The sequence below is a fragment of the Callithrix jacchus genome, chromosome 14, assembly GCF_049354715.1.
Source record: "Callithrix jacchus isolate 240 chromosome 14, calJac240_pri, whole genome shotgun sequence".
Taxonomy (NCBI): Eukaryota; Metazoa; Chordata; class Mammalia; order Primates; family Cebidae; genus Callithrix; species Callithrix jacchus.
This window is the reverse complement of record NC_133515.1, coordinates 49,972,524-49,998,787: the sequence shown is the minus strand read 5'-3', so window position 1 is coordinate 49,998,787 and position 26,264 is coordinate 49,972,524. Positions and strand designations below refer to the sequence as shown.

General features: G+C 34.5%; 1 protein-coding gene and 1 long non-coding RNA gene across 8 annotated transcripts in view; one reads left to right on the top strand and one right to left on the bottom strand.

Annotated features, from left to right (window-relative positions):
- Nucleotides 1–26,264, bottom strand: part of VPS54 (VPS54 subunit of GARP complex) — a 99,227-nt gene that overhangs the window by 57,420 nt on the left and 15,543 nt on the right. For all 6 annotated transcript variants that reach the window (XM_035272432.3, XM_078349192.1, XM_035272433.3 and 3 more), the window contains 7 exons: nt 25,519–25,553; nt 22,466–22,597; nt 18,719–19,104; nt 9,263–9,389; nt 7,612–7,719; nt 4,532–4,587; nt 2,422–2,518 (listed from right to left, as the gene is read on the bottom strand). In XM_035272432.3, the coding sequence (XP_035128323.1) occupies nt 2,422–2,518; nt 4,532–4,587; nt 7,612–7,719; nt 9,263–9,389; nt 18,719–19,104; nt 22,466–22,597; nt 25,519–25,553 (941 nt within the window). The remainder of the gene's footprint in view (nt 1–2,421; nt 2,519–4,531; nt 4,588–7,611; nt 7,720–9,262; nt 9,390–18,718; nt 19,105–22,465; nt 22,598–25,518; nt 25,554–26,264) is intronic.
- The window catches only part of LOC128929623 (uncharacterized), a 59,267-nt gene that overhangs the window by 17,723 nt on the left and 15,280 nt on the right, over nt 1–26,264 (top strand). The gene's annotated exons all lie outside the window — the stretch shown is intronic.

Here is a 26,264-nt window from a genome sequence, read left to right as displayed (position 1 = left end):
GATTCACAAACTTCTTTCACAGAAAAAAGTACCATATTTCATATGTTATCTGCAAAGATGTTGTACATGAGTACTAATTTAAGTGGTCCAAATGTGAAAATGGGAAATTACAACTATAATCAATCAGTTTCCATATGCACATACATAAAATAACTCTACTTATAGTTTAACTGACATAGAGCCTTAAAGTGGAATAACTACAATAAATCCTCACTTAATATAGATGATAGGTTCTGGGAGAGTGTAACTTTAAGTGAAACAATGTACAGCAGGTTCTCAAATAACACCATTTCCTTCAATGTTATTTTTTAAAAATTGAAGGAAATGTTTTACTATAATGATGAATGAAAAAATGGCTTTGGTGTGAGTTGTTTCACTTAAAGTCACAGTTCCCAAGAACCTATCCATGACACTGAGGACTTACTTGTACTTTAAAAAATTACTGGCAGAAAGTTGGTCTATTCTACATTATGCAATATAAGAATTCTATATATCTAGACATGCAATAATTGAAGTGTGTGATGATAAGGTCACGGTCAGAATATAACTGAAAACATGGCCTAATTATTAAACATCTATAGATATGAGTTTGTGTCTATCACTATTAATAGGTAGGATCAACATTTTAGAAGCAGTCTAAATTAAGCACAGTGAATCACATTCTATAAAACTTTTGTGAACCTGGTTGGAGAGCTTACACATGTAACTTAGCATTGCTCCAATGTGAATCAAGAAAAATTCATGTCATACACAGGTACCAAAGTCCCCTGTACTATTTAACATGGTACTCAGGAGATGCTGGGGATATTAACTAGCATATAAAACACAATGCTAACACTTGATAACTCCAAGAATATCTAATTTCACAAATGGCCCCTTTTAACTGTTACACATGGTAATTCCTAATGACTGTATTTTTTCATTTTTTTTCTTGAGATGGAGTCTCTATCACCCAGGCTGAAGTGCAATGGCGCAATCTCGGCTCACTGCAACCTCCGCCTCCTAGGCTCAAGCGATTCTCCTGCTTCAGCCTCCTGAGTAGCTGGGATTACAGGCATGTGCCACCACATCTGGCTAATTTTTGTATTTTTGGTAGAGATGGGGTTTCACCATGTTAGTCAGGCTGGTCTTGAACTCCTGACCTCGTGATCTGCCCTCCTCAGCCTCCCAAAGTGCTGGGATTACAGGCATGAGCCATTGTACCCAGCCCATTTTTTGAGACAGGGTCTTGCTCTGTTGGCCAGACTGGGGTGCAGTGGCATAATCACACCTCACTGCAGCCTTGGTGTTAGGTGATCATCCCACCTCGGCCACCCAAGTATCTGGGACTACAGGTGGCACCACTATGCTTGGCTAATTTTCAAAAAATTTTTGTAGAGATGAAGTCTCCTTATGTTGCCCAAGCTGTTCTCAAACTTCTGAGCTCAAGTGATCCTCTTGCCTTGGTCTCCCACAGTGATAGGACTGCACCTGTAAGCCACTGGGCCTGGCCTGTGTTCTTCTTAAAACAAAGCTATTATGTTGGTGATTCAAATCAATATATATTAGAGTCTGACATCTTCTGTAAAATGCTACGTGACCTGTTCTTTTTGTTATACTAAGTGGCTTAAAATTAAGTGGCTTGACTAAAGAGACAAAATGATTAAATCTTATACATGATGCTTGATTGCATTCCTGCCCAAAAAATGAAATAAAAATCTAAATAAAGAATATTAGTGGCCAGGTGCAATGGCTCATACCTATAATCTCAGCACTTTGGGAGGCCAAGGGGAACGGATCACTTGAGGTCAGGAGTTCGAGACCAGCCTTGCCAACATGGTGAAATCCCATCTCTACTAAAAATACAAAAATTAGTGGGGAGTGGTGGCGGGTGCCTGTAATCCCAGCTACTTGGGAGGCTGAGGCAGGAGAATCACTTGAACCCAGGAGGCGGAGGTTGCAGTGAGCCAAGATTATGCCACTGCACTCCAGCCTGGGTGACAGCAAGACTCCATTTCAAAAAGAAAAAAAAAAAAAGAAAGAAAATTAGCAAGGTAATTTGAATGTGAACAACACATTTAAAAACACTTATATCAACATTGAATATATAGCAAAATCGGTGGTTTGGGGTGGATTTTGGAGTGTTTAACAATATTGTACCTTTAGATAACCTAGAAGAAAAACAAAAAATCACCAGAGGAAATATTACTGTATAATATTTAATGTCAAGTAAGCATATTCATTAATATGTTATTAAATTATAAATTATTAAAATTTAAGCTTTGAGATACTTAAATTATTTAAAACCAAGCCTCTTTAGAAAAATTACAAAAACAAAAAAACTGTGTTTTATTCTAGTTTGATTCTTTATTTACATATTATATATCTAGAAAGCTGACTTAATTTTAGGGATATTCAGGACAAACTAATATATAAGCTTACCTTAACTCTCTGTAGGAAAATTGTAAACTTAGAGAAAATATCCTTGAGCAGCTCAAACCACTGGGGAAAATTCAACATTCTCATCTGATCTGCAAGCCTAGAAAAAAAATAATTCAAACAAAAATAATGATTGTCTCAGGGCCAATATAACATCTACAAAATGGAAGAAATGAAAGTAAATACTATCTAGTAATAAAATGCAATTTTATCTAGATACCTAATTAAAATGTTGAAGAGGTCAGTTACTAAAGAGCTATGACTTACTTAAATATTTTTAAGACTGGTAAGTTAACTATATCATGTATCAATTTCATATCAACAAGCTTTATGACCACTGAATGAATAAACCACAGAGAAATAAATGTGAAGATATACTCTGGAATAAAAATGGAAACATAACATCTTTCCCCAAAATTTAATAATCTGCTTTTCTAATTTCAACTTTAAAAATATCATATGAGAGGTAATATGGCATGGTAGTTAAGAGCACTGGAGCCACAATGCCTTGGTTTAAAATACCAACAGCTTATTGGAATTGCTAGCCCTGTTGCTCTGGCAAGTGACTTAACCCCCTCATGCTCCAATTTTCTCATCTTACATGAGGAAAGTGATAGAACCTACTTTATAGGTTGCAAATGTTAGATGAGTTAATAAAAAGTACTTAGAACAATGACTGACACATTTTTAAAAGTACCATGTAAGCAGCTGCCAATATTAATATTGACAGTTGACACAAATTAACTTCAAAGTGAAAAAAAGTAATACAAAATATAATTCATTCCCTAGATATGTTTTACAGTACCAAAATGACGTACTACTCTAAATTTTTAATAAATGCAGCTTCAGCAAAGAGTTTATTCTAAAAAATACTACAACACTTGATATACGGGAAGTTCGCTACTTATACTGAGAAACTTTCCTAGGGAAGAAGAAAATTAAAAAGTAACCGACTCTCCACATCCATTGGGGTTCTAACAGTATCCCAATGACTTATTTTTTTTTTCCAACCACTAACAATTCTCTCATTATTACGGTTGCTTTGACTAATTCTGAAATTGAGTTTTCCCCAGGTAACAGTGTGGAAATTAATACTCCATAATCTCTGTTCTGTCAGTTTGGCCCAGAAAAGCTTCATAGTAGTACATATTGCTATTCATATCTAAGCCAGTTAATAACATTTAAGTATCCATATGAAAAAGAAATTCAGTCACAAAATATCACTATCACTTAAAAGAACAGAATATGAATTTCTTTTCTTTTGTCTTTTTTTTGTTTTTGAGACAGGATCTTACTACACTGCCCAGGTTAGAATGCAGTGGCACAATCACAGACAGCTCACTGAAGCTTGGACCTCCCAGGATCAAACCATCCTCCTACCTTATCCTGCTGAGTAGCTGGGACTACAGACATGTGCCACCATGCCCAACTTATTTTTTAGTGTTTATTTTAGTTTGAGATGGGGTCTCATTTTATTGCCCAGGGTGGTCTTGAACTCTTGGGCTCAAGTGATTCTCTCACCTCGGCCTCCCAAAGGGCTGGGATTACAGGCATCAATCAATGCGCCTGGCCAAGAAAAGGAATTTCTAGGGTGAAAATAAAAAAAATACAAACATGGGCAATTCAAAATCATAAACTCAAATTTCTCAAAGCCAATTAGAAGCCAAATTACATAGCAATTTAAATGTAATACTTGCTATGCCCCTGTAACTAATTATCTTCAATTTCACCTCTCCATATCTATGTTCTGTCCCTCTCCATCCTGCTCTCCGCTCTGGGAGGCTAATCTGTGGGCTTGGCCAATGAGGAGCCCTTATGGAGACTGAAGGAGTAAAGGTACCTACTCCTCTAGCTCTCTCCTCAAGGGTTGCCCCAATGTGACTGCTTCCCTCTACTCAATGTTAAAGCTTTTTTTCAACTACCTTTCTCCTCAGTTGTTAACTGCTGTCTTCCCTTGTCCCTTAAAGGTTCTGCACTGCTGCTTGTGATTTTCCTACACCCTGCTCACACCTTAGTAAATAATTCCTTTACTAAATCTACCTCAAATTATTCTAATTTGCATGTATCATCTTTTACCTGACTGATAACCACCAATCAATGTATTTATACTTACTTCACAACAACATCTGGGTCTATTTCTTCTATTCGTGAAACTTTATTAATCACACACTACAAAATTTAGAAAAAAACAAAAACAATTTGATTAACGTCTTTTGAATACTAAGTATTCCATGTTCCATTTGTACATTAAAAAGACCCTTACTTAAACAGACACTTCTCAAAAGAAGACAAACATGCAGCCAACATCCCTGATCATTAGAGAAATGCAAATCAAAACCACAAAGAGATACCATCTTACAACAGTCAGAATGGCTACTATTAAAACGTTAAAAAGACCAGATGCTGGTTGTAGAGAAAAGGGAACATTTATACACTGCTGATGAGAGTGTAAATTAGTTCAACCATTGTGGTAGACAATGTGGTGATTCCTCAAAGACCTAAAGATAGAAATACCATTCAATCCAGCAATCCTATTACTGGTTACATACCCAGAGGAATACAAATTGTTCTATTATTAAAGACACAAGCATATGTATGTTTATTGTGGCACTGTTCACAATAGCAAATACATGGAATCAACCTAAATGCCCATCAATGATAGACTGGATAAAGAAAATGTGGCACATGTACACCATGGAATAAGCAGCCATAAAAAAGAATGAGATCATGTCCTTTGCAGGGACATGGATGGAGCTGGAGGTCATTATTCTTGGCCAACTAAAGCAGAAAGTGAAAACTAAATACTGCATGTTCTCTCTTGTAAGTGGGAGTTAAATGATGAGAACACACAGACACATAGAGGGGACCAAAACACAGTGGAGCCTGTTGGAGGGTGAAGGGTGGGAGGAGGGAAAGGATCTGAAAAATAACGAATGGGTACAAGGCTTAATACCTGGGTGAGCATATAATCTATACCAAAAAAACCCATGAAACACATTTACTTATGTAACAAACCTGTATATGTGCCCCTGAACTTAAAATAAAAAAATTTAAAGGCTCTTACTGACTACAATTTTTATCTCTTATGTATCTCTGAAGGTGTCTGAAAAACGGCAGCATTACAATTAGTCAATTAAATAATCATTTTAGAGTATGTTTGAATTGTAATAATTAAAATCATCTGCTATTCAAAACTGTTCAAAATCATACAGAAGAAAAGCAGAACTAAAATACTTATGAACAAGATGTAAGTCCCAAGTTAAAAATCACAAAAGAAATTCATATTGGAAGTTAAATTTCCTTGTAATATATGCAACAGTTTAAAATTTAAAAAAAATAAAGAAATGCTTAGACTTGAAGTCTGGGAACGGAAACATACCAGTTTTTAGAAATTGTGTGAAATATATATACAGAAAATTGTACAAATTGTGTTTACAGCTCAATACTTTTGTACAAATGGAGTACATCTGTGTAATCAGAACTCAGCTCATGAAACTGAACACTGCTAATACCCAGAGCTCCTCCCCTATTCTCCTCCCAAAATACGCTACTGTCCTGATTTTTAAACCATAGAGTAATTTTGCCTGCATTTGTTATTACATAAGTGGAATCATACAATGTATACTTTTCTGTGTCTGCTTTCTTTGGCTCCACATTATGGCTATAATATTATATCTATAATATTCATTTATGTTACTCTGTGTAATTTATTCATTCTCATTAAGTATAGCATTCCATTGTATAAATACACCATGGTTCTACTTATCCTTTCTACCAGCAATGGAATTTGGGTTGTTTCCAGTTTTTAAAATTACAAATAGTACTGTCATGAGCATTCTCCTGCTGTGTTTTGGTGAACTTATATACGTATTTCTGTTTGGTACATACTAGGAATAGAAATGCTGGGTCACAACATGTATGCATATTTGGCATTACTTTATATTGCCAACAATTTTTCAAAGTGGTTGTACCAATTTAAATATACAGTGTTTTAATCAGTGCTTGAAAGAGGGGATGATTATAATTTTTTATTTTATTTAAATTTTAAACTTATTTTATTTAAACTTTAAAAACTCATATATGCACATTCAACCTAATGCAAATGATCAACTTAGCCTAATAGATAAATTTCAAATTGGGCCGGGTGCGGTGGCTCATGCCTATAATCCCAGCACTTTGGGAGGTTGAGGCAGGTGGATCACAAGGTCAAGAGATCAAGATCATCCTGGTCAACAAGGTGAAACCCTGTCTCTACTAAATACACAAAAATTAGCTGGGCATGGTGGCACGTGCCTGTAGTCCCAGCTACTCGAGAGGCTGAGGTAGGAGAATTGCTTGAACTCAGGAGGTGGAGGTTGCAGTGAGCCGAGATTGCACCATTGCACTCCAGCCTGGGTAACAAGAGTGAAACTCCATCTCAAAAAAAAAAAAAAATTTCAAATTGTATTATCTTTTTCATATATATTTAAAAACACTGAAGTAGAGTAGATAAGATTTACCTGAGTAAAAAAAGTCAAAACAAAGATCAGGGAATACTAATACATGGATTTTAATTTATAATTTCTTAGAGATTCAGCTAAAAAGGAAATAAACATTTGTCTACTGCTGGTGGGAGTATAAATTGGCAAAATATTTTAAAACAAATTAAATTCTATATATCAAATAACTTAAAAATACTTTTCTCTTTCTGACCAATATTCTAGGAATCACTGTAAGAACCAACAGTCTAAAGTATGAAAAACAAACAAAATAACTTTATACCACAGATGTCTATCACAGTGCTATTTATTATATCAAATTATAAAACAACCTAAACATTCAACACAGAGGAAAAGTTAAGTAGATTTAACATAATGTTAATGGGACTTTACACATCATTAAAAATGATGTTCCTAAAATCACATATAATAATGAGAAAATGCTTATGATTCTAACTGAAATATATGTATAAAATCATAATACATAATGACAGCATAAGAAAATCAGTAACAACTACACATAGAAATATTCCTACAGCAATAATCTTTTGGCTGATAGGGCTATGCTTTTCTTTCTTCTATTTTTCTATATTTTCAATTTTTAAATAAATAAACCATATCACTATTACACTATATATATTATTACTAGGATAACATAAAATACACTTCACAAAGGTTCCAGACCAAAATATATCAAATAAAAATGCACAATTACCTGTTTAATGATATTCTTTGCTGTAATAATCATTTTTTCACCATAGATTTCTAAAAAATTAAGTTTTCTTTGTTTTAAGAGTCCAAATACAAGAGATACTAGTCTTTCCTGTTAAAATAAAGTAAGAACATGTAACTTGACATTTTAATATGAAGTAATTTTACTTAGAGGTAGAAATATTCAGCATCAAGAGTTCTGTTTGATCCTCAGATCTCTATCTACACACAATATTTTCTAGAAGCCTAAATACCTGTCCCACAGCAATGTCCCAAACTGATTTTTGGAGTCAGTGTTCTAAAACACTGGTAGGGATAAATCCTATCCCACCACAGTGAACCAATGAAGCTGGTTTTGGGGCAAAACTATACAAGGAATACAAGCATATTTTTTGTTCTAGTTTCAACAAGTAGAAAATATCTTTCTCACACCCTGATGACCAATAAATACTCCATGGGCCCTGTGGGTTTTTTTTTTTTTTTGGTTTTGCTGTTTTGTTTGTTTTGAGACAGGGTCCCAGTCTATTGCCCTGGCTGGAGTGTAGTGGCATGATTACAGCTCACTGCAGCACTGATCTCCTGGACTCAAGTGATCCTCCCACCTCAGCCTCCTGAGTAGCTGGGACTACAGACATGCACTACCACACCTGGCTAATTTTGATATTTATTTTGTAGACTCACTGTGGTGCCCAGGCTGGTCTCAAAATTCCTGTGCTCAAATGATCCTCTAGCTTCAGCCTCCTACAGTGCTGGGATTACAGGCCTGGGCCACTGTGCCTGGCCCCTGTACTTTTTAATTCATGGTCTAGAAGACTGAAATAATGACCTGGACTCTCAGTGGGAAGTCAACTGCTAACATGTATGAAAGTTTCTTTACTTAGACAGTTGTCAGGGTTTTTGTGATTCTTTACTAGTTGTTGGCAGTGATTAACACTAGAAGTTATCAGCTAAGTGATACTTGGATATGATTTGTATATGCATATATAAAAAACATGTTCATAATAGGTACTCAGTAATTTGAATGACAGATAGTTACCATATTATAATGACCACTATTTTGGTTTTGTTTTCAGACAGAATCTTGCTGTCATGATCATGGCTCAATGCAGGCTCAAACTCCTGGGCTCAAGTGATCTTCTCACCTTAGCCACCCAAGTAGCTGGGACTACAGGTGTGCATGTACCACCACGTCCAGCTAATTTTTTGTTTTTGTACAGATGGAATCTCCCTATGTTGCCCAGGCTGGTCTTAAACTCCTGGGCTCAAGTGATTGTCCCACCTCAGCCTCTCAAACTGCTAGGATACAGGCATGAGCCATTGCGCCCAACTATGATCACTTTTTATAAAAGACAAGCTCCAGCATACGCACACAGAATATAAATTAATTCACCCTATATCCGTATTTTTAACTTGTTCTGAAGCTCATTTTAACTATAATTTCTAATTAAGCTATAAAATTGTTTTATTCTCTAATTCCATAGGATTGTGAACAATTATGGTGCTTGCTAAAGTCACACAGCTAGTGAAGGACTTCATAGGTCTGACAGCCCTTGAAATTTAATATAATTTTGCTTCTTACAATCTGAAAAAAATGTGTTCTAAACCAAGACTGTTAAGTAATGACATCAACTTCATTCCACAGTTAAAACACATACCTCTTCTAAAACTTGACAGTCATCTTCCAGTGGTCTATTTAAGTCACTGTGAGAGTAAGTAGAAAATTCTGCAATCATCATTTTATCTATCAGTTTTTCTAATTCACAAAGCTGTGATCCCAAATGCCTAAAAAGGAATAGAAAAATGCTATATATATTCATAAAAATTACAAATTTACTCCACAAGCAAGGGAACTAGTAGGCAAAACTTTCCCAGCTGACAGTACCTATGCAATAATGTGATATTTTCAAAAACTGAAATCCTTTAACTTACCAAAATAACTACAAACATTCCATTTCATCTTCTAAATTCCATTTTTCTCTTTACAGTTGACCCTTGAACAACATGGAGTTTAGAGGCACCAACCACCACTACAGTCAAAAATCTGTATAACTTTTGACTACTCCAAAACTTAACTACTAATAGCTTACTGTTGACCAGAAGCCTTACCAATATCATAAACAGTCAATTAACACTTTTTTAATATTACATGTACCATATACTATATTCTCACAATAAAGTAAGCTAGAGAAAATATGTTATTAAGAAAATTATAAGGAAAAGAAAATATATTTACTATTGATTAAGTGGAAGTGGATCATCATAAAGGTCATCTTCACATTAAGTAGGCTGAGGATGAGGAGGAAGAGGAGGAGTTAGTTTTGCTATCTTAAGGGTACCAGAGGAGCTGAAAGTGAAGGCAGAAGAGGCAGGCATATTCAGTAAAACTTTACAGAAATGCATTGTAATTTCTGACTTTTTTGCTTTTCCATTTCTCTAAAAATGTTTGTTTTATATATGGTAACAATCTTCCTTCCACCATTTGCTTCAGTTTCAGCGCCCATATCACATAAGGTTCCAAGTCATAAAAGAAGTCAAAAGCAGTCTTGAATAATGGGAATCTGCTGCCAGACTAATGTCATCTTGTTTTCTGGCACTGCTGCTTCTACATCTTTTTCCTCATTGTCTGGCATTGGTTTGAGAACACTCATCTCCATCAAGTCATCTTCTGTTAATTCCTCTGGCGTGGTATCTATTAGCTGTTGAATTTCTCCAAGATCCTTATCTTGAAACACTTCATTCCTCACCTTTTTGTTTGTAACATCCACCATCTCTTTCATGATTACCTTGATTGGCTCACAACATCTACACACAGTATTCTCTAGCAGGAATTTATTGCTTCAGGCTTTATGGTCTTCACAACTTTTTCTTTAACAATGATGGCACCTTCAATGGTGTAATCCTTCCAGACTTCCATGATGTTCTATTGGGGTTCTCTTCCATAGCACTAATAATCCTTTCCATAGAGTAGTGCATGGGATAAGCTGTAAAGGTACTTACGACTCTCTGATCTAGAAGCTAGATTACTGATGTTATGTTTGGGGAAAGAAGACCATTTTGACACCTCTGAGGTTAAATTCAAGGGGTTTGGGGTGCACAGGGGCATTGTCCAACACCAAAATAACTTTAAAAGGCAGTCTCTTATTGGCAAGGTACTTCCTAACTTCAGAGACAAAGAATCATTGGCACCAATCCAGAAAAAGGGTTCTCATCCAGGCTTTTTGTTGTATAACCAGAAGACTGGCAGCTGTTATTTATCTTTTCCCTTTGAAGCTTGTGGATTAGCAGCTTTCTAGATAAGGGCAGTCCTGATCATAAACCTGACTTCATTTTTACAAAACAGTAAGAGATAATCTATCCCTTTCTGCCTTAAATTCTGGTGCTCACTTCTCTTCCTTACCTAATAAATGTTCCTTGTGGCTTCCCCGCCCCTCCCAGATTAGGGCACTTTTGTCTGCAGTAAAACCTTTTGGGTAGATATTCTTTCTCTTCCATTATTTTCTAAATGGCATCCAGAAACCCATCTGCTGCCTCTCTGTCAGCAAAAGCTGCTTCTCCTGATATCATGATATTTTTTTAAGCTAAACCTCTTTCTAAAATTATCAAACCATCCTTTGCTGGCATTAAGTTCTCCAGCTTTAGATCCTTCACTTTCCTTTTGCTTTAAATTCTCATTTGGTATCTTAGCTTTTTCTCAAATTACATTGGAGTCTATTGGTATGCCTTTCTCATAGTAAGCCTACACTTACAGAAAATCTGTATTTTTCAATACTAGATTAAAAAGGTACTTGCAAAAGTATAAGGTTTTCATTTGTGAACTCATATAGTTCTGTTGTAGCTCAACAAATTCTGTTGTAGCTCAAGTGAGGACTTCACAAATTTCCTTTTTTTTTTTTTTAAACAATGGTCCTTACACTGAATTCGTTTATCCTGAAAAGGTGAGTAACCACAACTGGAGACCTCAATCTACTACACACATCAAGGAATTAAAATTTTTATTGTAAATATCCTAACTTTTCTCTGCTTCTAGGAAGTACTTCCAGCATCACCAGTGAACTTAGTATGAGTCCCATGGTGTTATTTAAGGTTTATAGTATGTATTAAAAACAATAAAAATATGCAAAAACTGTAAGAGATCACTTTTTACTGTGATACTCAATTTGCTAGAGAGAGAAACTACTCAAATGTAGATGATTAGCATCACTTGAGCGCACCACAGTAGCAACAGGAGGTGGGGATGAAATTATTACAGTGGTATAATACATACTGTAGTATTTTGCAGTCATGATTTAATACTGCATGAATGGGGTCATGTACAGTTCTGTGTTTGTGCAAGCTTTAATAAATTTTAATTTTTTAAGTAGAGTTGTATGTATTTCATGGTAGTAAATGATAAAATAGACTAGTACCGATATATGTTTTATGCATTCATGGCATATGCAATTTTTAATTTTTTCAGTATTTCTAGGCTATGTCATTTGTAAATTTTTTTCAAACTTTCACAAATATCCAAAAACTTTTCTAATATATTTACTAAAAAAAAACTATGTATAAATGGACCCATGAGTCCAAACCCATGTTGTTCAAGGTCAAAGGTATTATCTTTAACTTCCAAATAGTTAAATATGTTCTAGAAAACCTGGTTACTGGAAATATTTACGATTGTTTTCCACAGACAAAATACTGACATTCTAAGTCCTTTCCTTATTAACCATTTGCTGAGTATTAATGGCGGTAGCTCCCTAGCCATTCATTTATTTAACAAATATTTGTGCCTACCCTGTGCTAGGCCCTGTTCTGGGTGCAAATAAATATCTGAAGGATTATATGTAGAGAGGAACTCAATTCAGTCTTTGTCATAGAGTTACTGTGCAACATCCCTCAGGTCATTAAATTGAAAGTCACTGAAAAATAGAAGGAAGAAGTACTTTCATATACAAAGGGATTTTTACCATACTTTCAAATTGCTGTATAAAAGCAATGAGCTAAAGAAACCTAGATAATCTAGTTGGTCCAAAGAATTTCAAAACTTAAGTGAAATAGTCCAATGGAAAATATGTTTCTATCTTGGGGGAAAAAATTTTTTTTAAACTCTGTTGGGGCAGTTTTAAAACATTTAAATTTAATATTACAATAAAATTTTTAAAACATATAAAATATATATGTATATATACTACATTTACTTGAAAAAGAAATCCTTAATATTGGCAACTGTATTTACCAAGAAAGATGATATATAACACAATTTTTTAAAAATTAGTAAAAACCATTTGACCTTTCGGGTAGATGTATTATTCTTGTTTTATAAACAACATATGGTAAGTAGGAGTGGTGATAATTATGAAACAAATCTGATAAGTGAAATAAGTTTGCATCTTACAACATGAAAATTATATTTCTTATAGTTAATAGACTAAAAAGGTTCTCATAAATGGCATCAATATCTTACATAGACTAATTTAGAATATAGCCACTAGCACAAACTAAAACATCGTCACAAGAGGAATGTGGCAATACCTAGCAAAATTACAGAGGAATTTTGACCTAGGAATCTCATTTCTTAGAATCTGTCTTAAATATGCATGAGCAAAAATACCAAAGAACATACATTAATTGCCCTACTACTGGTAATGATAAAGGAACAGAAACAACCCAAATGCTGACCAATGGGGAACTGGTTGAATAAATCATAATGCATTTATTATAAATAGATATTACACACTTTAAAAAGAATTGATAAATACCTATACATACTGCTATAGAGAAGTTTTTTTTTTCCCCATTATTTCCACTCCAGAAGCCTTTCTAATCACACATACAACCCTATGAAATCTTTTTGTTTTTTTGGGACAGTCTGTTGCCCAGGCTGGAGTACAGTGGCGTGATCTCAGCTCAATGCAACCTCCACCTCCCAGGTTCAAGCAATTCTTGTGCCTCAGCCTCCTGAGTAGCTAGGAATACAGGTATGCGCCACCATAGATAATTTCTGTATTTTTAGTAAAGACAGGGTTTCACCATGTTGGCCAAGCTGGTTTTGAGCTCCTGACTTCAAGTGATCCACCTGCCTTGGCCTCCCAAAGTTCTGGAATTATAGACGTGAGCCACCACAACCAGCCACCCCTATGAAATTTTAATGCCACAGATATATTATATGCCTGTTTATGTACTGTGGCCCTTTGGAGGGTCACAAACCATTGTTATATTTAAGATTTTTTTTTTTTACCCTTTAAGAACCAATGTTTGCCCTCTTGAGGTAGTATCTCCCCTTGAGAATGCATGTTGTAGCACACTATACAACACCCAGAGTATAATGTAAGGTGAAAATAGCAAGGTGAAGAACAATGTGTACGGTAGGCTAATGCTTATCTAAGATGAGAGACAGACAATAATGGATGGACAGATATAAACTAAAACTTTTAAATGATGACTTATGGTGGGGGTTGTGGGGAAGAAAAAAATGGGGTCATACTGATACTTCCAATTTAAATTCATGACTGTATGGTTTTTACTTCTTCAATCTCCTTTTAATTAGGCTGAAAACTGTGGTTCCTAATGACACCAACATAATTCCTCATTTATACCACAATATACACATATTGTTCTCAGAACAATATTCTTAATACAAATATAGGGCTTTTATTCCTCTTTTCCTTAAGACATACCTCACATGAGATATCCCATAACAGACACAAATTGTTCTCAGAACAATATTATTACTTCAAACAATACTGGGCTTTTTTCCACTTCTTTTCCTGAAAATATATGTCACATAAGATGAATAAATTACTGTTTTAAAGTCACTTAAAGAAGAAAATTATTTCTCAGTTCTGTCCACTACAAAGGCCTAAAAATAATGACCAATCCAGTAGCAAGAACACTCCTACTACCCAGATGGATTTTTAAATATCATTTCCTACTAAAAGAAACTAAGGCCTGTTAGGCAAATGGCAGATTACAGGTCTGGGGTAGGAAATATATAATATGAACATCCTACCATAATACAAAATAAGAAAACCATCAATAACTACTTAGGAAATCATGTCAAAAGGACTCAAGAATGAACTTGAGGAGGTTCCTACAAATAATAGGTCAATTTGAACACTGATAAAAATTTAAAAATGAAGAACTTAAAATATTTCACATGTAAATCCATGTATTTATTATATTTTTTAAGATTCATCAGTTATCTTTGGAGGATGCTAGGTTTACAATTCATTATTTTGAAAACAGCTAAATAAAAAGAATCTAGCATTTATCCTGTCTAATCTTGTAAGAATTGTCCTTCAAAGGGTGGTCAAATAATTTTTATAATGGAATGCCATTAGGTTCAGCAATAGTTTTAGTTAAATTAGTATATAAATGATATATACCGTTTCAATGATTACCACTTTTATTGGTAATAGATAGCAAAATTTCATTTCATGAGTAATGGTTAAAAATATGTCCTAATCATTCAAAATTTTTTAAATTTACAAATTCAACAAATGTACAAAAGAATCATTATGATAATTATGAATTATGCAATGAGTCAAAATTACCCTTCAAGTTCTGAAGAGAGGAAATCAAACTTTCGAACTTATACAGATACATCATACCCCCAATCCATTAGTAGAAACCTCTTTGAATAGAGACAGGAAGATCTGTTAGTTGAAAATTTTGTTTTAAAAATAACAAATGTATATAGGAAGATGCCACCACTTTAACTACAACTCGTGAAAAAGTTTAGTACTCAACCGTAATTATAAACCAGGCTCCTCAATTACAATACGCATTTGAATCTCCCAGAGAGCTTTCAAAAAAATACAGATGCTCAAGCTTTACCCGCTAGAAAGTCTAACTTAATTGGTTTGGGTGGGGTTTGGCATACTTTTTTAAAAGCTCTTCTGGAGATTTTATTATGCAGCCAGGATTAAGAATCACAGTCATATAGACTATAAATGGGAAATTAGGGACAATGATTATAGGAAGGAAAAAAGCAAAAAAAAACTGTAATTAAAGTGTCAAGATACATTTGGTAATATACTGAATACATAGATTTCACAAATATGTATTAAGATGTGTACAACATACCTCTTGTCCAAGACATTTAAATTCAAAGCCCAATAGAAAGATTTAAAGTAAAAACACAAACAATCATAAAACATGGTAGAAGGCTGTAAAATTTCATTAGAGAATATAAACAATGTGTTCTGGGTGCTCAGAAGTCATCAAATAACTTTACACGAAAAATATTTCAAAGTCAAAAAATACAGAAAGAATGAGAAAAAAGAAGACATAAAAAAGCATTATTTGCTACTAACAACTAGAAAAAAAACTGTGATGTTAGGTTAATAGTACACAGAAAAACGGTACCCAAATAAAACTAGTAAAATTCTTTTTTGAAAATAAAGATTTGCATTTGTGGTAATTTAATTACTGAAAATCTTTCATATGAAAGTTCCCTTTAAAAGCAATAGAACCAGCCTGGGCAACACAGTGAGACTCAGCTCTACACAAAAATTTAAAACTTAGTCTGGCATGGCGACACAGACCTATAGTCCTAGCTACTCAGGAGGCTGGAGCAGGAGGATCACTTGAGACCAGGAGTTCAAGACTACAGTTGAGCTATGATTACATCATTGCACTCCAGTGTGGGTAACAAAGCAAGACTATACGTATTATATTATACATATACATATTTAATATAGTCACATATATTAAATATTTATATATGTTTATATATATACATTTAAAAGCATTTTTTAAAAGCAATAGAACATTATAGCCAAAAGCAAAACTTGGACTATGATCTATAAGATGGAAAGATTATTATTTTTTTATTGCAATGGAAAGATTGTTAACAAATTAATTCAAAAGAGTCCTTTGCTTGTCCTACTGAAAGATTTCTTATTTCAAATTAAGACCCTATGCTTAGTATATGGCCCACAAAATGACTAAAATTTGGACTCTGATATAAAAAAGACAAAAGAGTGTGAAATTCAAGTAGAATATTTCTTATTTCCTAGTGGGAAAGTATAATTATTTTAATAAACTAAGGAGAACGTCTTATAACCTAATGCCAAGAGACCTCTAATACATATTTTTCTGGCTAAAAATCAATCTCTAAAGTATCCAAAACTAATTCTTATGCTTCTAAAGTTAAATGGCCTTAAAAATATCTGTGAAGCTATACAAGAAAGTTACTAATGTTGCTATTTAACAACCTTTAGTAAAAGGAAAGATAAAGTCAATGAAGTAAATCATCATATAGGATTTGACAGAAATTTAAAACAAACAGCAAACAAAAGAATGGGGCCATAATAACCAATCTTAAACTACTTCAAGTATGATTCAGTATTCCTCCTTGAATATAAAAACATTTTTTAAGAGTATTTTTGTTTTTGAAAATTATTTGCTATTCGTTTATTAGAAGTTGACTCAAGTTCTCATACCAAATTTTTAAACAGTTATAAACATATTGGAAATGACATTTGATAGGAAACTTTACAAAAATGTTTTACATAAAGAAATAACATTCTTTACACATATGTGATTCTAAAAAAATAGAAAGATATTGAGCAAAATGTAGAAAATCAGAACATCTGAAAGTCTTTTTAAAAATAATATACATTTTTGGCCAATCACGGTGGCTCATGTCTGTAATCTCAGCACTCTGGGAGGCCAAGGAAGGCACATGCCTTGAGTTCAAGAGTTCGAGACCATCCTGGGCAACATGGCGAGACCCCGTCTCTACTAAAAGTAAAAATTAGGCCAGGTGCGGTGGCTCATGCTTGTAATCCCAGCACTCTGGGAGGCCGAGACGGGCAGATCAAGAGGTCAGGAGTTCAAGACCAGCTTGGCCAACATAGCAAAACTCCATCTCTACTAAAAATACAAAAATTAGCTGGGGCTGGTCGTGGGCACCTGTAATTCCAGCTGCTCGGGAGGCTGAGGCAGGAGAATCACTTGAACTTGGGAGGCGGAGGTTGAAGTGAGCCAAGATGGTGCCACTGCACTCCAGCCTGGGCAACAGAGCTAGCCTCTATCTCAAAAAATAAAAAATAAAAATAATTTATAAAAAGTAAAAATTAGCCGGGCATGGTGTTGCATGTTTTTAGTTCCATCTACTCAGGAGGCTGAGGTGAGAGGATGGCTGGAGCTAGTGGTGGGGGGCAGGGAACCTAGCAGGGGATGAGAGATGGGGCAGAGGTTGCAGTGAGCAGAGATCACACTACTGCACTCTAGCCTGGGCAACAGAGCAAGATCCTGTCTCAAAAAAACACAAAAAACAAAAAAACACATTTTTAAATGATGAATATTTTAGACCTTGAGTTAAGGTACAAACAAAAAAGTAAGGTTGAAAACAAAGGTAAGCTCTTCCTTGGTCTCAGAATAAATCTAAGATTATAAAATTTGTATTCTGTAACCCAATAAACCATAAATAATTGAGAATAAATGAATATCCAATCTGCTTCTTAAAATTACTTTTCATGATTATTGACCATAAATTTATGAGTCAAAGAAAACAAAAATTAAATAAACTGCATGAACTTTGAGGTAACAATTACAACAGTTTGAGAATTTCTGTTTGCCAAGCAGGCATTCAATCTTTGATTCTATTTCATATAAAATATTTAAAACCTAAGGTATTTTCAAAATAATAAGAGGAGAAACTGGGTCTTTTCATCACTATGTGGATTTCTTTTGCAGTTTGAAAAACAGCCTGCAAATCAGAAATGAATTTTAATAATTATTCAATTTTAAATCTATTAGAGACTTTCAACACAAACTTAATTTTAAATATACTTTCCACCTTGACCTACCATTATGAAACAAAGCTATTTCAACATTTTCAAAATGTTATTTTTAATGTTGTGACTGGCTTTGCATTTATCTCATGTGCTACAAATGTTAATTTTGCTTCTCCATCCAAATGTCTCTGTAAATATTATTCCTTATGATTTTTATTTTGCTAATACTAAAATATCAGAACAACATTATTAAACAGATGATCAATCTGGAAGAAAAAATATCCACTTAACTTTGAATACATTCTCACTTTCAACATTATGGGCTAAAATTTATCCTTTAAAAATTTCTAACATTATTTCTAATGGCTTACTTAATGGACATACCGGAAACTATGAATGCCCTGAAGTTCCTGCTGTAGAACCTCTTGTGTTGTTGCTATTAGGTCCAATGCTCCAACAAATTCAGAAGTAGATAATAACACCTGTACTGTAGGCTGAGTCTGGTGTACAGTGGCCATTAACTTCAGCTTATTGTACACTTTAACACAATTATTTCTGGTAAGTGCCAGTCTTAAAATGTGGAGTGATCCTTCACACACTACTTTATCAATCTGTGCAATTTTATCTCGAAGCATTTTTACAGCCTGGGAAGTTTTCTTGAGGTAGTCCTGCAACTCGTGTTGAGAGGTCATTGCATGAAAAAATGCTTCTGAACGTAGAGAAATCTGATGAGCAATGTTTACTTCCACAATATCCAGATAATGGCTCAGCTTAAAAGGGAAGGAAAAAAAATGAAGTATTACAAGCATACCTTCCTTGATAATCCATATACTTTATGAAAATGATAAAAGATTTCTACATATACTTGAAATTCCATTGTGTGAATTGTTTGATTGTGAGATCCTTGAAATTGGACACAATAAAATGGGAAGAAGATAAAAGGTACAGCCTAAAGATATAATATATGACAAAAGAGTACAAAGTGACTTACTTTCCTCCTCTGTTCCTGTCATTACCACCTTACAAACACCAACTGCTTTCTAAAAGATAAGAGTACCCCACAGACACCTCAAATTACAATTCTAGTTTCAGATGTTCTAAGATCTGAGAGTGAAAGAGAATGATCTCCTTAGACCCCAACAATATCACACATTGTTTATCTGACTAAATGGATGATTATAATTTCCATTTATTGACCTCATCCTATGGATTAGGCACAGGTATTTTATACACATCTAATTTTTCTAATTTTAACAATCTTGAAATATAGGTATTATCATCATTTTACAGATAAGAAAACACAGAGACTTGAATAAAGTCTCTCTGACTCAAAAACTGAACATGTTTCTACTATTCCATTCTGCCTCAAAATGCTGAATAATCCAAGATAGATTGATGGTTCAGTCACAAAAAGTTTGGATTTTTTCACGCTCCTTATTTTACATTTAAAAACTGATTCTTTTATTGAGTTGTAAAATTCAGTTTATTTTCAATGTATTTTCCTCTTAAAAGTTCAACAAATGCCTTTAACAATTGGCTGATACATATTTTACTAGCAGTACTACCAAGATGAATTTTTATGGTAATATATATTTTAAATGCTTTCTACATTTCAAATATAGACTTCTAAAACCTGATTTGACTTTTCTTCCTTTCTAACTGCATATACCTTTTTTGACTATATTAGCTTTCCATTCTTCACCCACTTTTTTACTTTGAGAATTTTTAACCCACAGCTCAGACTTCAGGCATTATCTCTGAATGTCTTAGGATAATTCATAGTCTCAAAGGGTTAATGAACTTTCAACATTTAGGTCTCATAAGATTAGAAGAGATTATTTGGTCATAAAATCTGTTTCCTTAAGGAAACAGAGTATCATTTATATCTTCAATAATGCTCCTTCAATAATCTTATAATATGTAAATAGGTTACAAACAAGAAATTTTTCCACAGTTTAAATCTTGAGTTTATGCCTTTTTGCTCCTTCATCTTCAATATGGCTGTTAATTTATTCACTAAAAAAGTAAAATGAGCACAAATGTACTAGAGTAGACTGCAAGGTAACATGGACTCAATTCTCAGAAGAGTAAATGGAGAATAGATAACTTTAGGACAGTGCTACCCAGAATGTGATTTATATGCTGCTGACAATCTGTGGACTGTTTAACAGGACAATAATAAAATAAAAAATTTTCCTAGAAAGTAAATCAACTACATCATTAAGCACACTGGTTTTTTTCAGACTTTCTTAATGAAGTAAGCAGTGCAGTGATTCGCATTCCAGTACAAACTCCTTATTTTACTGCAAGCCACCACTTTGTATAGCACAACAGAATACAAATTAACTTAATTCTAGTTATAGCATCCTTGCTCTTTAAAGCAAATATGATAAACCAGCTGTTGTCCATCATAAATGGAGTTTGAAAGTGCTCTCTTCAAATCCTGTCTTCTATTCCTATTCTAAGAACAGAGCAGAATGAAAAGGAGTCAGAATGTAAATACACCTAATCTGATTCTGCAATTTACAAATTTAAAAAAAATTCCTTTACTTTAGTAACTTTAAACATTGAGTGTTTCATTCAAGTTAAAAAGATTTTTCGAATTTTCAATAATCCATTGATTTACTCTTTTCAAGGCATAATATTTTTATAGTTTATTTCCTATTAAAATGATATAAAGGAAATAATTTTTAAATTATCTATATTAAAAGCATCTGTAGGGCCAGGCACGGTGGCTCACACCTGCAATCCCAGCACTTTGAGGCCGAGGCAGACAGATTACAAGGTCAGGAATTTGAGACCAGCCGGGCTAATATAGTAAAACCCCGTCTCTACTAAAAATACAAAAATTAGCTGGGCTTGGTGGCAAGCACCTGTAATCCCAGCTACTCAGGAGGCTAAGGCAGGAGAATGGCTTGAACCCAGGAAGCAGAGGTTGCCGTTGAATCTGAAAAGTAGAGGATGCCATGAGCCAAGATCGCGCCACTGCACTCCAGCCTGGGCGACAGAGTGAGACTCGGTCTCAAAAAAAAAAAAAAGGTATCTGTATAAATTGATGAGACTTTTACTGGCTTTTGCTGTTTTTCTCTTTTTAAGGTATTATTCTATCAGGGGATATACTTAGAATATGAAAGCCTGTGTCTTGAGCAAGCCTGTGTCTCTAACCCCATGGTTTTCGTCAGATTTATAAATTTGGTCTTACACATGGAAAAAAACCTTTTTATAGGTGAAAATGTTGCCAAAGTAAAAAGTCAGCTCATTTTGATTTTCAATTGTGAGAAAAGGAATACTCATGACTCTTTCCCCACATTTCTTCCTCTCTCCTCCCCAAGCTAGTCTTTTCTTCAGTTTCTGATGAGGACTGCACCTAATTTATTGATGTTTTCCTGAGACAAGCTTTCAGATTGCCAGGGGATATCACTAAAGTAAAACAAAACCACCACTGCTCATTTTAAGAACCACCATCAGTTTTAGAAGAGCTCTAAACTGAATGCTAAAAAAGAACAGATCAAATGTCTTTAGAAGATTTATAAGTAAATTTTATATAAAACTCTGAATATTAAACGACTTTCAAGGGGTTGACTTCTAGGCTACAGAACACTGTTAAATGTAAAGAACTGCTGGCTAATAACATGTAAAAGACTAGGTTTTGCGACGCTACAAAAACAATAAAAATACTGTATTACTTTAAGATATTTTTGTTTCAAAATAATCCTTATTATGTGAAAAGGAAGAAAAACAGTACCTTGGAAAAAATTGGTTTTAGATGCTTTAAATCACTATTATAAAATTTGCCAATATGTAAATAAAACATGGGTTATATGCAAAGCAATTTATTGTGTAGGCTAATACAACCTTTCAATTAAAATTCCATCAATTACCCTTTCAGGTAAGAAGTACTCAAATAGTTTTTCCTTGTTCATCTGCACAGCTTGTGTTCCATTGAACCAAAATGCTGTTAGTGTATTAGTTAAGATTGGGAGGCTTACAGTTATCAGTAACAACAAAAATGGATATAAATGTAGAACTTAAATAACTAAATCTGAAATAGATAATGAAATCTGAACCCATGCAAACAGTACCATTTAACTAGAATAGTTTCCTACATGGAAAAAGTGAAAGAGAAATTACCTTTTCTTGAAGCAACTTTGAGGAAGCTGCATCACGATTTCCTTTTCCACCAGCAGTATTAAAATGAGACCATGGTAAAACTGAATTAAAAGTTAAGGAATCATCCAAGGCAAAATCTGGTTTCATAAAAATCTATTAAAAAATGCATTTCCTTCAATTAGATAAGTATTTGCTTTATATCCAACACCTCTTCTAACATCATGATCATTAAACAAAATTAACATATATCTTGAGTGTGAATAGCAAAAGTGAAAACGGCTGAGTTATTTACACAACTAACTATAAGAAAAATGTAAATAACATCTCACCAACTTTAAAATACTCATAAAAGACAGAAAATGTTTTTTGCCATTACCAATGGAGATGGTCATTCCATTAATACATGATCAAACCCACTAATGCAGTCCTACCAGGTACATATCAGAGGCAGATATAATACTTAACCTAAAATTTCCATATTATTTTCCACTGATAGTTTTTTAAATGCCAAATATCAACTTTTCTAACTTACATTTCTATTTTCTCCTGCTCATAATTGTTTTGAAATTAGTTTAGATTAAGCATATGATAAATATTAAAACCAAAACAAATTAAACTTTATGAATAGACTACTTTTCCCTTACATATCACAATCAGCTAGGCAATAAGACCTACCTGCTATATTTCATAAATATCCCTTGAATCCATGCTTTCCTGTATCTCCACAGCATTCACTAGTTCAGCTATTCAGTATCTCTGGTTTATAGTAAATGGCTATTTACTGATATCCTTCCCTAATCTATTCCCTATACTGCTATTGGAGGTACTCCTCTAAAATGTCAAGTGTAACTGTATTAACTTCCCTGTTTAAAACTCTCAATGGATTCCCATGACCCACAGACTTAACTATTTAGAATGGCATCCAAAACCCTCCATTGTTTTTCTGGACCCACTCACCTCTTTGTATCATGTCACTCCCACTATTTACCCATTACACTCTAGCAATATTCAAATCTCTTCCATACTCTTAAAGTATGTAAATATTTAAATACATACTTTGGGCCTAAAATGCCTTTTCTTGTACATTGTCCTGAAGAACATGACCCAATCAAAAGGGCAAATGTGTCCTTGTGCATGAATGACTACCATCTCTGAACACAAATATATCATGAATACTTATTTACCTCATACTTCATAGAAATTATTTATTTAGTATGCATATCTCCCCCTGGACACCATATGTTCCTACAGGGTTAGACTTAGAGCTTATTTTTGTATCTCTAGCACCTAGCATAGGGACTAAAACATGGTTTAATCAATTTATGTATTTATTTATATACTGTATTTTATGTATTATTTTACCTATATACAAAAATTAGAATGAATATGGTAGAAAAAGATCTAACTAGAGACATGAGTAAATTTTCTAATCCCTGCTTTGGTATTATAACTAAAAGTATTGATTAATTCAATAAATATTTACTGTTTCTGATGCTAGGCACTGAGGGAAAAACAAAGATAATTCATTACAGAGATCCTAATCTCATGGATCTTCAATTCAAGGAATGTGATAAAATATGTATATAAAATATTATAAGGAGACCAGGCATGGTGGCTCACGCCTGTAATCCCAGCACTTCAGTAGGCCAGGTGGGCGGATCACTTGAAGTCAGGAGTTTGAGACCAGGCTAGTCTGGCCAACATGGCGAAACCCTGTGTCTACCAAAAATACAAAAATTAGCTGGATGTGGTAACAGGCACCTGTAATCCCAGCTACTCAGGAGGCTGAAGTAAGAGAATCGTTTGAACCTGGGAGGCACAGGTAGCAGTGAGCCAAGATCGTGTCACTGCACTCCAGCCTGAGTGACAGAGACTCTGTCTCAAAAAAAAACTATTATAAGAAGAGGGACAAATGCTTCAAGGGGTAGCAGAGGGATGAAGGAAGAGTCCCTGATAAAATGTTATGGAAATTTGGCGAAGGGGCCAATTATATTCTGTTGGGAAGAACAGGAAAGTACCCATGTAAAGTTGCCGTTTTAAGCAAAAGATTGTCATTAGATATGGGAAGATGAAGAAAAGTCTTCCAGGATCAAGAAATGGTGCAAATAAAGCACAGCGCCATCAAAAAAAAGTTTGGCTAAAGTAAAGAATGTGTAAAGATTACATGAAAGTGAACAATGAGCCTTAAACGATAAAGTTTGAATTTTACTTTGTCGGACCAAACAGATGATATAAATAATATCCTTCTCCCTTTTTGGTGTCTTTCATCTTCTCTTTCTTACCCTAAAGAACAATTGTCATAGACCTATTTGAGAATCTGATGAAGGTAACTGACACTCTTGCCAGAAAAAAAATGCATCTATTACACAACTTGTTAACATTTTTCATACAAACTAGGTATCTCTTAATAATTTAAAGAGGTAGAATGATCAGCAAAAATTTTTATGATGGAAAGACTCAGAAATATTTGTAGGTTTCAGTGATGAGAAAGAGACTGATGATGCAAAAGAGAAACACCATAAATACATGTCATTTTGTCCATTAAAAACAGTTTTCAATTAAAAAAAAAAAAAAAAGGCCAGGCACAGTGGTTCACGCCTATAATCCCAGCACTTTGGGAGGCAGAGGCAGGCAGATCACTTGAGGTCAGGAGTTCGAGACGAGCCTGGCCAACATGGTGAAACCCCATCTCTACTAAAAGTACAAATAAATAAATAAATAAAAGTGGGCCAGATGCGTGGTGGCACGCATCTGTAATCCCAGCTACTCGGGAGGCTGAGGTGGAAGAATCACTGGAACCCAAGAGATGGAGGTTATAGTGAGCTGAGATCGTACCACTGCACTCTAGCCTGGGAGATGGAGCAAGACGGAAGGAAGGAAGGAAGGAAGGAAGGGAGGGAGGGAGGGAGGGAGGGGAAAGAAAGAAGAAAAATGATGCATCACAGCCCCAGAAGAGACAAAATAGCCAGTGTCAAAAAAGAAAAAAGAAAAAAAGGCCAAATGAAAGCTCTTTGTAAGGCAAAATTAAAGATCAAATATTAAAAGGTAATATTCTCATGTTTAAGCTTTGTTACCTTAGGTACTTGCTCCAGATCTGTCCTGGATTTATCTATTTAAAAAGAAGGGAAAATATTATTTTTAAAACCTGTTTTCATTTTACCTCCATAAAATACGTTTTGACAGATTCAGTATTGTTTTGGGTCACATGCAAATAACTACTTCAGTTTATTTCTTCAACAAGTATCTATCAAGCACCTATGGTATGCCTAGTAGTAGGCAGAGCACTGAACAAAACAATGTTTCAAGTAACTGCAAACAATTATATTGCAGCAATAAAACAGCTAAATACATCTCAAATCTGTTTTAACTGGACGTACAAAGCTTTATACTATCTCAGTGGTCCCCAATCCCTGGGCTACGGACAGGTAGTAATCCACAGCCTGTTAGGAACCAGTAGCTGAGCAGTGGGCATAAGCAAAGCTTCATCTGTATCTACAGCCACTCTCCATGGCTCACATGACCGTCTGGGCTCCACCTTCTGTCAGATCAGTGGAAGCATTAGATTCTCATAGGAGCACAAACCCTAATGTGAACTGCACATGAGAGAGATCTAGGTTATGCACTCTTATAAGAATCTAATGTGGTGGGCTGGGCGCAGTGGCTCACACTTGAAATCCCAGCACTTTCTGAGGCCAAGGTGGGTGAATCGTGAGGTCAGGAGATTGAGACCATCCTGTTCAACATGGTGAAACCTGGTCTCTACTAAAATACAAAAAAATTAGCCAGATTGCCTGAAGTCAGGAATTCGAGACCAGCCTGG